General features: G+C 27.9%; 1 protein-coding gene across 1 annotated transcript in view; it reads left to right on the top strand.

The window, feature by feature from the left end:
• The window catches only part of LOC135927559 (probable RNA-binding protein 19), a 28,845-nt gene extending 16,125 nt beyond the window's left edge, over positions 1-12,720 (top strand). The window contains exons 9-14 of the mRNA XM_065463619.1: positions 517-567; positions 832-1,044; positions 3,194-3,415; positions 9,898-10,035; positions 10,820-11,164; positions 12,180-12,720. Of these exons, the coding sequence (XP_065319691.1) occupies positions 517-567; positions 832-1,044; positions 3,194-3,415; positions 9,898-10,035; positions 10,820-11,164; positions 12,180-12,628 (1,418 nt within the window). The 3' untranslated portion in view covers positions 12,629-12,720. The remainder of the gene's footprint in view (positions 1-516; positions 568-831; positions 1,045-3,193; positions 3,416-9,897; positions 10,036-10,819; positions 11,165-12,179) is intronic.
• The last annotated feature ends 2,398 nt before the right edge of the window (positions 12,721-15,118 follow it).

Raw genomic sequence — 15,118 nt, 5'->3', positions numbered from 1 at the left:
TTTACATTTTTCTTAGTTACTCTAGGTACTACTATCTATAAATTTAAAAAAATTTAGAGGAGCCAAAAATCGTCTTTTTAAAATTAAATTCACCATGCACTTTTTTATATTTAATTCTAGTGCCCTGCATATCAGACATATTATGTATATTTTGTTTTTCGACTGATCTGATTCGAGAATTTTTTCCCAATAATCTGAGTATTATCTGATATGAAATTTTATCTTAGATATAGGTTCGATCCGATTTTTTTTTTATATTTGACTGTTAAAAAATACCATACAGTAAAATCAGAAAATATATATGTGATGAAGGATAACATGCAATTTTATGGTTATTTTTGATAATAATATTCATAAAATCAATTAGGAAAACAAAATGAATTTAAAATTTTGTTGAGATTCCATCTTGTTCGAAATTAATTTAAAATCAAGTGACCGAGTCCATGAAAACGATTGAACTTGGATCATATATCTCGACTAATATATTTTTCCTAAATAAATGCAAAATAATTTTAGCCGAATTCAAACGAAGCAAGACCATCATTCTAGTCAAAAACTTACCTGCAGGTTAATTTTTAGTATTTTATGTTCATTAGTGTTTTTTTAAGAAAGTTAATTTATAATCTAATTTTACTGTAAGTTGTATTAATTAGTGCCTTCGTTTCCATTGCAGATAACGGTCTCAAATTTGGACAGTTATAAAATACTTTCATCAATTTTTTAAACCAACTAAGAATACTATCGCTTATATTCTCTTAATACCAATCACCATGTAAAATACTATGATGTATTTCGTTGATATTTCAAAGAAAAATTAAAATTTTTTATAAGAAACTAAACAAGAAGACATGAGGCGTGTTTTCGAAAAGTTTGGTCAAATCTCTCGCCTCGTTCTGCCTCCATCTTACGGACTGAGTTGTATCGTCGAATTCATAGAGCCTCAAGACGCTAGAAAAGCTTTCAAAAGCTTAGCTTATACCAGATTTAAAGATGTTCCCCTTTACCTTGAATGGGCTCCTATCGATTGCCTCATTCATAATAAAGGTTTTTTTTATGCGAATGAATGAATTGTTTATTTCCAGGGACATGGAACAAAAGCTTTTTTTCGTTATTGTTTCAGCCAAATAATAGCTCCCTTCCCAGTTTCGATTCTGGAACGTGTTCCTGAAAGAAAATATATAAGTTTCAACTTCTAAGACTCAACTTAATCTCAACTTTCAGTTCTTAGACCTCAACTTAAACTCAATTTTCTTACTAACTAATTTCTTACTAAATATTTTACATTTCAAATATTAAAATTATTTATTTCATTAACAATATTATTAAAAATTATTCCGCGTAAAATATTTTCCTTCTATTATTTAAAACAAAAACAAATCTTCAAAAAAAAAAGAATACTCAAAAAATACATATATATTAATATTATCCATATATTTCCCCGTTAAAAAATATGTATCTATTATAATTCTTTGTTTAAATTCCTACCAATCAACAATACACAATATTATTGATATCTAAGAAGAAAAATATTAAAAAAAAAATACTTACGGCTGGGACAGTTTATTTCTATTTTTATTAATATACATATTGTATTTACTAATCTTCATAACAGAAATCAGCCAAACTCGAACCGACTCGTGAAAATCTTCTATCCAGTTTTTACTGCCTGTACAATATATTTTGTACAATGTAATAATTTTTTATGAAGGAAATCAATATGAATTTACTTAATTCTGTGCTTTATAATATTTTCAAAACTTCTAAAAATGTTTTGATCAATTCAGGCCCGCTGGCCATGCTTTTGAGCCGGGCTTCGTGCCCTCTACATTATAATATAAATCAACTATTATATCTAACTATACCTAAAACGAGTTATTCAATGTTCTATTTTATTCGAGTTGTATATTACAAATACGAATATCCAAATTATTCGAATCAAATACTAATAAGGAAAATATATTATTCGTCGATATTTTATCCATTAAATTTTAAATTATTCGTATAAAATAATTATTTCATATTATTCAAAATTTATCGTATATCTTCGAAATTATTCGTAAATATGAAAACTTATTCATAAATATTAAAATTATTTGTAAGTATTTAATGTTTTCCTTACGGAATTTTTATTTTTTTACATTTCTAAATCACTTTTTAAATGATAAGAATCTAATTTTTCCAGAGTTTGAAAAAAAAATCTAAAGGTTTTTTTAAAGAAAGAAGATTTTTGATCAAATTTAACCCAAAATCCCAAATATGTTTAGTAAAAAATCTTTTATAAGTAAACCTTTTATAATTTTCTTGCACAAGAAATATTTACTGATTCATTCAAATAATTATTGAGAATCTTTCATCTAATTTTTTTTTCATTTTGAATATTTTTAAAGAATTTAAATTTCGAATCAAATCGAATAATGTTTTTATTATTCGTATGAATATAAATAAGGAATTATTCAATTCGTACGAATGATACAATTATTCGATTCCTAAATATGAATAATGCAAATATTCGATTCTTATTTTTGTAGGTATATATCTAAGCATTAAAATATTCTTTAAAAGATTATCATATATGCGATGATGTTATTTATTGGAATTGTACATTTAAATGTGAAACTTTTATTTCATAATATTACTAAGATTGTTCTAAATTTGATTCAAAAATACTGTTTTTATGATGTTAAGCAAACTGTAATTTAAAAAAATATATATATTTATGATTATTTTTCAGAACGTTTTAGAATCACCGTTCCGTTCTTGATCCATAAATTTATTCATTTTCCTTTTAGAATCCTGATTGTCTCTATATTCATAAGAGTTTTACTTATGAATGAATGGACGCGATTAATTTTTAATGGCTGAATAATGAAGTCAAATATTTTTAAATAATTGATTATGAATGAGTATAAATGAATGGATAGTAGAATTACTTTTAAAATAAATAAATATATAAGATATATTAGAAAAATATAATAGATCGGGGAAGAAAAGAAATTATTTAGTTCCTATTTTTTCATCTAAGTCATGAAAAGGTGGTTGAATTCCTGTAAAACTTTGATTATCTACTTAATTATTTTAAAAAAGAAAGAATTTTTTTTATGACCATTGAATTAATGTCTTTAGTGTTTATAAAAGATTTTATTTATAATTTTACTTTTTATATATTCCTATTAAAAAAAATAATCACATGCAGATATACCTATTACTTCAAAAACAGAAAAAAATATGAATAACAATTCTGCCCCAACGAATACAGAAAGTATTTCTAATATTTCCAATTCAACAACCATGGGTTCTACTCTGTTTGTCAAAAATCTCAATTTTTCTACCACGAATTTTGAACTTCAAAAGATGTTTGCCAGTTTTGGCGACGTTTGCGCAAAAATAGCCTACAAGAGGGATCCTAGCAATCCTAGTTTTTTTATGATAAACTTTCTTTCTATCTCTCGGAATTTTTTTATAAATTACTATTTAAAACATTGGGGAAAAAACTGTTTTTTACATCCTTAGAAATGAAATGATTGATAAAAATTTTCTTTGTAATTATGAAATACAAGTATTATTGTTAAATAATTTTAATATTTTTATTTTAATAACTAGATTGATGGGTAATTCCATACCAAATAGATAACTTATCGGCCTACCTTTTTTGATAAAATTATGCATACTGAGAGAACATCGTTAGAAAGCATCGAATCAAATATTTTAACTCCAAGTACTACTAGTTTCTGAGATATCAATGGTCAAAAGTGCCAAAAAATGACTTTTTCGAAAAATACTAGATTAAGATAAGTTAACAAATAATACTAAAAATAAGGTTATATGACATTTTGTAACAGCCTTTTGTTAAAAATTAAAGATTTTTATAAAATAATAATCTTGCGGTTTTTATTTATTATATAAGTTTTGAATCTATCGCCGGGGTGGCCTAGTGAGTTATGATGTAGGCTTGGAAACAGAAAGTCCCAGGTTCGATCCTGGTAAGGAATGTAAAAATTTTCCGGTTTTTCTTCGATGACTGATGTAAAGACATATGGTAAGATGGATTTCGGAGCTTAGAGATGACACCCCGGTCACCGACAGGCTTGGACAGCCGGGTGCTAGGGATACTTGTCCAATAAACAAAAATGAAGACACAAATGGAAATATGAATATGAAAGCTAGGGCGTTCCCTCCAAGCGACGGGCAGGGTGTAAACCTCCATAATGTGAAAATAAAATAAAGGTCAAAGCAAAGAAGACAAGGTTAGCAAGTTTGAATATTGGGGCACTTAAAAGTAAGACGAGAGAATTGGCATCAATGTTGAACAAGAGAAAAGTTGATATAGCGTGCATACAAGAGACGAAATGGAAAGGTCAGAAGACGTTAATGATTGGAGATGGGTATAAATTGTATAATGGAATTGTTAACAATAGAAACGGTGTCGGCATCATCCTCAGTCAAGATCTAACCTCCTCAGTAGTAGAAGTCAACAGGATCTCTGATAGACTAATGAAGATAAAACTCTGCATTGGTCAATAATACTACACATCCTTTCAGTATATGATCCACAAATGGGTTGCAAAGAAGAGGAGAAAGATGACTTTAGAGCTATCCTTGATGAAGCTGTAATGGAAATCCCTAAGGATGACCTAGTCATAATAGGTGGTGACTTAAAAGCGCATGTGTGAAAAGCAAGAGACAGCTACAAAAGGCATAATGGAGGTTTTGGATAAGGAGAGCATGTACCGAAATTTGTGCAAGCCTTCGACCTTGCCTTAACCAACACCTACTATAGGAAAAAGGACAGTCATTTAATAACATATGAAAGTCGTGCAAGGAAAACCCAGATAGATTACATGCTTATCTCTCGCAGAAGATTAAAAGATGTAATAGACTGCAAAGTCATCCTAGGAAAAGATGTAATAGAATGCAAAATCATCCCAGGAGAAGATATTGCCGCACAACACAAGCTACTAGTCATGGATTTACACATCGCAAAAAAATCCACTCAAAACAAGATAAAACTTGAACCATGCATTAAATGGGGAAGATTAAAATCAATGGCAGATGCCTTTGCAATCATTGAAACAATAGATTCCTCACAAGTCAGTGAAAAAATGTGGACAGACCTTTCATCCAGATTAATAGACACTGCCAAATCAACAATAGGCTTGACAAGGGGAGGCAACAAATCATACAAAGAACTATGGTGGTGGAATGATGAGGTACAAACCACTATACGGGAGAAAAAAGCCCTATATAAAATATGGTACAAATCCAAAAACCCAGATGACAAGACAAATTACAAAAAATCCAAGAAAATAGCTACAAAGGCGGTGGCTAGGGCCAAAGCTATGGCATACCATGACATGTATGTAGCCAAACAGCGAGAAAAAAATTCTAGGGATATAAACGGAGCTCCGAAAGTAATCAAAAATAAAGATGGGAAATTGATAATAAAGGAAAAAGAAATAATGAATAAATGGAAAGAATATTTTCAAGAGCTTCTCAACTTTAATCCCTACATACTACATCTAGATGAACACTCCCCATGTCAAAATCTTGTACAACCAATAACAAAACAAGAAATAATCATATGCCTCAAGCATAAAAACAACAAAGCTAGGGGTTCAGATGATATTTCAATAGAAAGCCTTAAAGCACTAGAAGATGATGGAATACATCTCACAAATCTATACAATAAAATACTGGGAAATGAAAAGATCCCTCAATAAAGGCAGAGCTATCTAGTTCCTTTCAAAAATAAAGGGGATCCACACAATTGTCAAAATTATAGGGGCATAAAACTAATGTCACACTGTCTTAAACTCTACGAAATAATAGAAAAAAGGTTAAGAGACATAATCCTAGGAGAGACTCAGTTTGGCTTTATGCCTGGAAGATCAACAACTGATACTATCCATGCAATTCGGCAAATGAGTGAAAAATACAGGGAAAAGAACAAAATGCTACACATGGTCTTTCTCGATCTAGAAAAGGCCTTCTATAAAATCCCAAGAAAACATATCTGGAGGGCGCTAGCCACAAAAAGATTCCCGAAAAATATTTAAGAATAATACAGGATATGTATATGGGCCATACCAATGGTCCGTAGCACAACTGTTACTTCAACAGGCTTCACAATAGCCGAGGGAGTTCATCAAGGGTCAGCTCTCAGCCTACTTTTCTTCATAATAGTAATAGATGTATTAGCACAGTCTATACCTCAAACAGTCCCGTGGAATATAATATTTGCAGATGATATTGTGATAATTGCCTAATCCAAGGATGAAATGAAAGAAAGATTGGTGAGTTGGATAAATATCCTAGAAAAGCACGGACTAAAAGTAAATAGAGAAAAGACGGAGTATATGGTGATAGGAGGAGATGAAACAGAGAGTATTGATATAAATGAAATTGAAAGCTGCAAATATTTGGGAAACAAACGGCACAATAGAAAAAGAGATGAAGAGTAAAATTAATCAAGGGAACCCCACACAAATTGAAGGGAACAATATACAGTTCCATAGTGCAACCAACTATTCTATATAGTTCGGAAACATGGCCAACCAAGGAATCAGACGAGAGAAGTCTACAAACTATGTAAATGAGAATGCTGAGGATGATTGCTGGGGTAACAAGAAAGGATAAGGTGAGAAGTACAAGAATACTAGGAAGTTTAAAGGTAGTGCTTATAAGACTAAGATAATGGTAAACAGAATTAGGTGGTATGCATACAATGAGAAGGCCTATGAACTACATAGAAAATAAGGTTGAGAGTTTGGAAGTGATGGGTAAACGTGAAAGAGGAAGGCTAAAACTTCAATGGGGCCATAAAGTTAGAGCCAATATAAAGAAGTATAAATTAGATAAAAGAGATAGTATGAATAACATAAAGTGGACAGAGATATTGTAGGAGCTTACCACCAGAAAAGGTAAAAGCTAAAGAGGAAAATATAAATATATATATAAATTTTGAATCTAAAAACTTCAGGTGTTTCGCTTTCCGAAGATATTTTATTATTAACTTATATTATATCTATATGTAAGAAATTTTTAACTTATTAAAACCATGGGTTTTTTAATTTATTACAATTTTTAAAAAAATAAATGAATATTTTTATAAAAAATAGATGGCGCTTGTATATTGAATAAAGCATTTTGCTAAAATTATTATTTTTTAAATTTTTCCCATTTTTAAACATAAATAATAAGATTTTCAAGCATTATTATCATGAAAATTATTTAGCTGCTATTATATTAATATTTTTCATGTAAAAATTTAAATTTAAATTTTGGAAAAATTTTATTAATTTTGCAAATATTATAGCAAAATTACATGAAAGATAACTTGCTTTACATCAAATTAAGTATTTGATAATTTCATTTTACAGTAAATGACAAGTATACCCAGTTGTCTTTAATTAAATTACTGTTAAAATATTATTTTTGGATATGAAAAGGAGATCTGGTGCTGCTGCATAAACAGAGAATTTACTCCTCCTTTAGGATGGAGAAAATTTATTCTCATTTCATCTCTATTTACATCCACTTTGTGTACAAATTCTGACCACCAATCGTTTTTTTTACATACGCATTATTTATTCTCTATTATCGATTAATAGATCATCACATTGATTTACTATATTCTCCACAATAAACGTCTGCAAATTGGTATATATTATAGTAATGAGCTTAGTTAGACCTATTGGAAACACTGCGTGAATTTTTTATGTCCCATGTGTTAAAATAAATTTACTAAATTAGCCTTATCTCTCCTGCCTCATATTCTGGTATGGTGGCATAAGAAAAATTTATACCTTTTATAGACTCTTCAATATATTTATAAAATTGTACAGGTATAATTATTTGACCTGAATAAGGTCTTTGTATACTTTCCTTGGCCTCTAACCTATTCTGGATTGTTAATTATTAGTTTTATAATAGTTTTTGATATTTTCGCTATCTTTTTTTGGTAAGTTTTTTTTCATAATAGGAGATAATCCAATTTCAGTTATATTAATATTGATTGTATCTATTGATATATATACTGTGATGATATTATTTATTTCATATTCGCGGTCAGAATTTATATTTTCTAGATTTTTTTCGTGATAAACACTTACAGCATCAGAAATATAGTGTTTTCCGCTTCAATATTTGTAAATTAAGTTTTCCTTGTCATAACATTTGGCAGATTCATTTTGTAATTAAAGTATACTTAGATTCTTTAAAATTATTTGGGCATTTATATTTATACATTATAATTATGAAAAAAATGTAATTAATATCGAGATATTTGTAAAATAAAAATTAATTAATAGCAGGCAGGTTGAAAACTGGCTTTTATCATTCATATTTTCCTGCAGGAGATATCGGAATCATAATTATCTTTAGGAATGTAATCATTTTATTTTAAAAACATTTAATTTTTGTAATAATAATAAAGCCTGCCGACTTGAATAATATTTTTCATTATATTAATGCTGGAAAATATTATTATTTATGTTTAAAAATGGAAATAATTTTAACAAAAATGCGTTATTTTATATAGGAGCGCCATCTATTTTAAAAAAAAAATTTTTTTTTAAATCGTAACTAAAAGCCCCATGGCTGTCCCAAGTTAAAAATTTTTTACTTATAGATATTATATAAGTGAATAAAAAAATATTAAATTCAAAGAAATTCTGAAAGCGAAACCCCTGGCGTTTTCAGGTTCAAAATTTATAACTTAATAAAAAACCGCAAGATTATTATTTTATAAACATTTAATTTCTAATAAATCGCCTTTAATAGAGTTACAAAATCATATATAACTTTTATTTTAAGCATCATTATTTTTAACTTATCTCAATTTTTAAAAATTGTATTTTACTATACGGTCATTTTTGGCACTTTTGACCATTAATATCTCAGAAACTAAGTACTTGGAGGCTAAAATTTGGATTCGATGCTTTCTTATGTTGTTTTCTCAGTGTGAAAAATTTTATCAAAATTAAAAGGGTCGGGCAGAAAAGTTATCGATTAGGTATTGATTGCTTTTTTTATGATTTTAAGTGATATTTATGGTACGCATTAACCACATAACTACTAAAATGAGCTCCAGTAAGTTGCGAGTTTGAATTTAAGCTCACAATCCATAATAATAATGACCTTTTTTATAGAATTACTCCACAAGAAATCAGACTATAATTATTTTTTAAACAAGTTTGCATAATATGAGGAAATAGTAATATATATCAATAACAGTGTTGCTAGTAGCACCGCTACCTTTTTTTAAAAAAATGCTAGAGCATTGCTACAAAACTCGGTAATATGGGCTCATTTTACTTCTCTGCTTTGGATTATATAGTATAAATTGTTTAAAAAAATATTAATAAAGTTATATTTGAATGCAATAATGTCATACGTTTTATAATTATTTATCCTCACTTGAACATTTGAAATCTTTCAAATTTCATTTGTTAAACAGGGCAATTATTATTTTTAAAACTTATTTTACCCGCACCCAATAAATTTCGTAAAATTTCGCCATATAAAAGTTGATCTAATTTTCTTAAATTGATATGGTAGCTACTTTACACATGCTGGAGTATTTCTCAAAAAAAAAATTTTAAACCTAGCCCGGAATCTTTAAAAAATTTTGCCCGGGATTTTTTTTAGCCAGGATAACTTTTATTTTTGATTATTTGTAGGCCCGGCCATAAATAATCTCATTACTTCGTATAATTTTACAATTTTTTTACAAAGGGAAATTGAAAACATGAGCAATAAATGAATATTAAACGCTCATAATTATCCAACTGAGTAATTTATAAAAATCATACCATTTTTCGGCCCGTTTCAGGGCGGATTTGCAGGTCTCTGCCAATTAATAAAACTTGTTTTTTTATTATTTAAATATTTTAAAAAAAGTTGAAACACTCTCTATGGGGTACGGTTTCTTGACCTTTCAAACTGAACAATTGGCTACACTAGCTCTCAAAGAATTACAGGGAAAAGAATTCAATGGCCATAAAATGGAGTTGTTACGTTCTAATTCTTATAAAAATGGTTTTATTTTTTATATTAAATTATCTCATGTTCCATCTCCAATTGGGTTTTATTTTTATAGGAAAACGCGTTATTTTGTAACCAACCTAATCGGACTGGTTAGATACCGAATATTTCCAATTTTTTTACACCTCATTCCCTCGAGTTCTTACCAACCGACATTTTTCACATTTTCATGTCATTAAATTTTAGCCATTTTGAAACTGGTTTGGGTTACCCTTAAAATCTAGTTTCATATTGTTCTCTTTTGTAAACTCCTTTTCAAGATTTATTAACTGGGTTTTCTCTTGAGATTTACCATCCAAATTTGTTACCCATTTCTTTCTCAAACATTAAATTATTTTTTATCAAAGTTATTATAAATCTAAAATCCCCTCTCCTATCATGGCTGCGAGCATTTCTTCATAGAAATTAGATGTTTTTTCGAATCTAATATCCACAATAATTCTCTTTTAGTAAATAAAAATTGCTCACTTTTTTTACTACCAAAAAAATAGGGCTGAAAATTTTTTCAATTTTCTGTCAATGAATCTATAACCAGAATTGGTATTAAGGCCTTTTAATTTATCTAATTTTTTTTAATCTTATATATTTTACTTATTTTAAGTTTAGTATATTCTTTTTGTTGTTATTTTAAATTTAATTGTTATCAACCAATTAAATATTTTTATCGATACTTGATGATCAAATTTTTTAGTTACATAAAAATAATTAAGAATTTAAAAATATCAAAAATAAATTTTATATCCAAATGCATCATATTTTTTTCCCCTAAATAATTTAGCTCCTCTTCCAAATATTAGAAGATTAACATCATCTAATCTAACTGACAACGCCACTAGCTCCAATACCAATATCCTGGTTAGAAACGTTCCCTTCCAAGCGAATATCTCAGAAATTCGTGAACTTTTTTCGGCGTTCGGTCATGTCGATTCTGTCCGGTTGCCTCGAAAATTCTCCGACAAAGCCCCCGAGACCAAAAAAAACAGTTCTTCGACCAATCAGAGTAGAGGATTCGCTTTCGTAAAATTTGCCAATTCTGTCGAGGCTTCGCGGGCTTTAGAAGCTCTTCAACCAAGCAGTCATTTATACGGCAGGAGACTTGTTTTGGAATGGGCTAGGGATGATTGTAAAAATTATTCGACTTTATTAACAAAAATGAAAGATAAAAAAAATTATAGAATAAGTTAGAAATAGTGGGTGTAACTAATGTCATAAATGTCGAATTATCCGATTTTTAAAAATTGGATAAGTGAAGATTTTAGTTTCTAAGTTAATTTTTCTCCATTATGGGAGAGATTATTTTGCTTTTTTGGTAAAATCTCGAGGCAGGGATAATATTTATTTAGCTAAAACCTTGATTAAATAGTTTTTTTTTCAATCTGCAAAATCTGGTTTTTTAAGCTTTAAATTATTTTCGTATGAGATAAGGGCATAATCTTTAACACTCCATTATATTTTGTTAATCATTTGAAAAATAAATATCGTGATTTAACATATTTAAAGTTTTTAATCTAAACATTATCCTTGTATAAAAAAAATGTTATTCATGAAATATAACATGAAACTTCTTGCAGCGCACTAGACTTCTAGTGTGACTGTTTAAATGAGTGTGATAATCAAAGTTAACAATGGTATTTATAATAGCTTAATTATATATTTTGCCTATGAATAAAATATCAAACTGAATAAAAAATGAATTGTTCAATTACAATTTGAGTTTTAATAATCTTTTTTCATTTTAGTATTATGCACACCTTACATGATTATAATTTAAAAAAAATAGATTTATTATATCTTTAGTTTATCTTGAAAGATATATTTATTTTCAGATACATTTTAAGGCCATCCATATAATCTGTATCTAGATATATTTGAAAAATATATTTTAAATCTGATAGATATTCATATATTTATAGTATTGTTATTTGAAGCAAACTGGAATTTATTTACATATGAGCCATTTATAAGTATTGGAATATGTAATATAAAAGTTTTATTTCATATTTATAAAAATTTCAGAACATTCCAAAATTGTTTAGGGAATGTTTTCTAATAACCCTGTTTCGTTTCATAATTTTTCTTGAAATTGTTCCAGGACTCTGATTGAAAATAAATTATTTTTTTTATAACATATTTAATAGCTATAATGATCCAAAATCAAGAGTCGAATCTTCATCAAAACGAGATAAAGGCATTAAAAAACAATATCAAATATAAAAATGACAATGAAATTGCGAATGAAGATAAAACAAATAATTATATCCAAATCGATGTGCCATACGATATTCGAAAATTATCTTCGAAAAATTTTATCCGCGACGACATAATATCAAAAAATGACAATGATATATCGGTCATTTTAAAAGGAATCGGTGCCATCGAAAGGCGGCCATCTTTTAGACATTCCAGTGAATCCGTTCCAGTTTACGAATACCCCACAAACCTTAAAAATATTAAAAAATCTGGTTTTCCCAAATTTCCCCAAAATCTTCAAAATGACGATAAATTAATCCCGAAAAATCCTTCAAAAACTATCGATAAGAAAAACGCGAAAAATGTTAATAAAAGAAAATCTGACCGATATTTTTGATTTTTATAGAATAAACCGTTCTACATAGTTATATAATTTTAGAACAAATTTTTCAATTTATTATTTTGTTTTCATTTTAAAATGAACTGTTATACCTTGCTCAAAATTTAATTTCTATATTAAGTTTTGATATTTTAGACAATTTATTAATTTAACAATTATAAATATAAAATTTGAAGATTTTAATATTAAAGATAAGAATATCATGATAAGCGTTTTAAAGAGTGTTGAAAATAGACCAAAATTATCTCAAACACTATATTTATGCTTTTGCTATAAAAATCTATTTAAAGCAATATTGATTAATATAAACTTGTTTTCAAATAATAAGTCTTTTTTTATTAAGTATAAGAATCAAAATGTCTGGTAGTGATATACGAGTATCCCATGAATAGCTTCGAGCATTATTGATTTTTTATATTATCGTAAAGATATTAGAATAATGTCATAAATTATCCTGATATACAAATTTTTTAAAATTATTTTCTTGCAGCTTTTTCTGTAGCTCAGACGCTAGGATCTTGACTGGGGAATCATAATAAACTTCGACCTAATAAATCACCAGGTAGATAGTTCTTCTGAAAAATAATCTACGGGGAAATTTTTTCTCGAAAAAAAATTCCACATTAAATCCTAAAAAAATTTAAATAATTCAACAAAATAGAAAAAATTCACCAAATAAAAATTTGATCCATAAAAAACAAGTAATTATAATTTCAACCCATTTTGGAAAAATTCAACCGATCCTACCATAACTGTATAACCCTACCCATATGTTACCTGCCAGGAATCAAATAGAGTACATTATTCGATTTGTTTAAACAATCGAATGATTTAATATTTATACGAATAATAAAATTTACTATCTTTGTTTGATCTAATCATTCGTATAGTTCATTTTTTTAAATATTATGTAATAATTCATATGAAAATATATTGAGAGAATATATTTATTGCACGACAAATCTATTAATCTGAGGATATAGATCATGCAAATTTTTAATGCAGATTTTCTTATTGGTTCTTTATAAGGCATACGCATACTACTTTTTGAAAGAATTAGATCTAATATAGAAAAGTTTTTATGCATTTAATGATCTTTTTAATCATCTCTAAGATTGATAGGCTACTAATAGAAATGACAAATGATTACATTGTGTTAAAACATTAATTATTCGTTTCAAATAATTATTTTGGTATTTATTTATTATTCGTATTCATTATTCTATTCGTTTTTGATTAGACCTACCCTAAACCGCATCTCTCTAACCCTGGCTCTAGGTTAACTGCTAAGCTTCATCCCATACCTAGTTCTTGTGAAATTTAACAAAACTTAGTATATAACTTTTGTTGTGTAATATAAAAATTTATATAATAACAGCATTAACAAAATTTGTTTACCAATGATATCTCAAAAAAATATATAGAGCCCCTTTCCCCGTTCATATTTGAATCCGAGTTCAATCGGACTTGAACCGTCACTCTCGTAGTCGTTCCGGTTTGCCTGATCTTGACATTTTATATTGAGAATTTTAAACTATGGTAGGCAAATACCTTTTTTATTGTATAGGGTAAATCAATTTATAAATGTTATCAAGCAACTGAAATAAATTATTAAAATTGATTAAGAAATATAAAATTTAATGAAAAATATTAAAATACGCCATTTGGTGGATAAAATATTTTAATTCTTCTATATAAAAATTTGTGAAAATATTTTAAAAATATCTTATAAATGATTTTTTATACCTGCCCAGATATATAATTTAATTACTAAAGCTAATTTATTCTCAATTAATATTATATATTCCGATTATATTCTGTGTTAATTTGGCCAATAATTTTTTTGCCCAGTCCAAATAATTTTTTTCAGAGGCCGCACAATGCAGACATCTAATAAATTGTGTACGAAAATTATATAGGGAAAAACTGTTGTGTACGGGAGTTATATAGTTGGAAAAACGTTGTGTAATGAAATATATAGGGGAAACTGTCGTTTACCGGAATTATGAAAACTGTTGTATACCGGAATTATATAGGAGAAAACCGTTGTATACATTAATTATATAGGGAAAACGATTTTGTACGGGGATTATAAAGGTAAGAGCTATTGTGTACGGGAGTTTTATATTAGGAAAAACCATTGTGTACGGGATATATATCAAGGAAAACCGTTGTGTACGGTATATATATCGAGGAATGTATGCAGGAATTTATAGGGAAAACGATTGTGTAGGGGAATTATATAGGGGATAACCGTTGTATACCGGAATTAATTAGTAGGAAAAAAAACCGTTGTTTATGTGAAATTTTTATGCGTGAATTTATGTATATGTTTATTATTGAATTTTACCTAATTAATTTTAAAATTTATCGTAACTTTTTCATAATGTGGGGATGGAAAATTTAAAATTCATGAAATAATAGGAGGTACACAATATAATATTTTTGGAGCGTTGAGCATATATTTGATATGGATGCCCAGTTTAA

The sequence above is a fragment of the Gordionus sp. m RMFG-2023 genome, chromosome 3 (assembly GCF_954871325.1).
Source record: "Gordionus sp. m RMFG-2023 chromosome 3, tfGorSpeb1-WG-v2, whole genome shotgun sequence".
NCBI classification, from domain to species: Eukaryota; Metazoa; Nematomorpha; class Gordioida; order Chordodea; family Parachordodidae; genus Gordionus; species Gordionus sp. m RMFG-2023.
The sequence above is the reverse complement of the archived record's forward strand: the minus strand, read 5'-3'. Positions and strand labels throughout refer to the sequence as shown.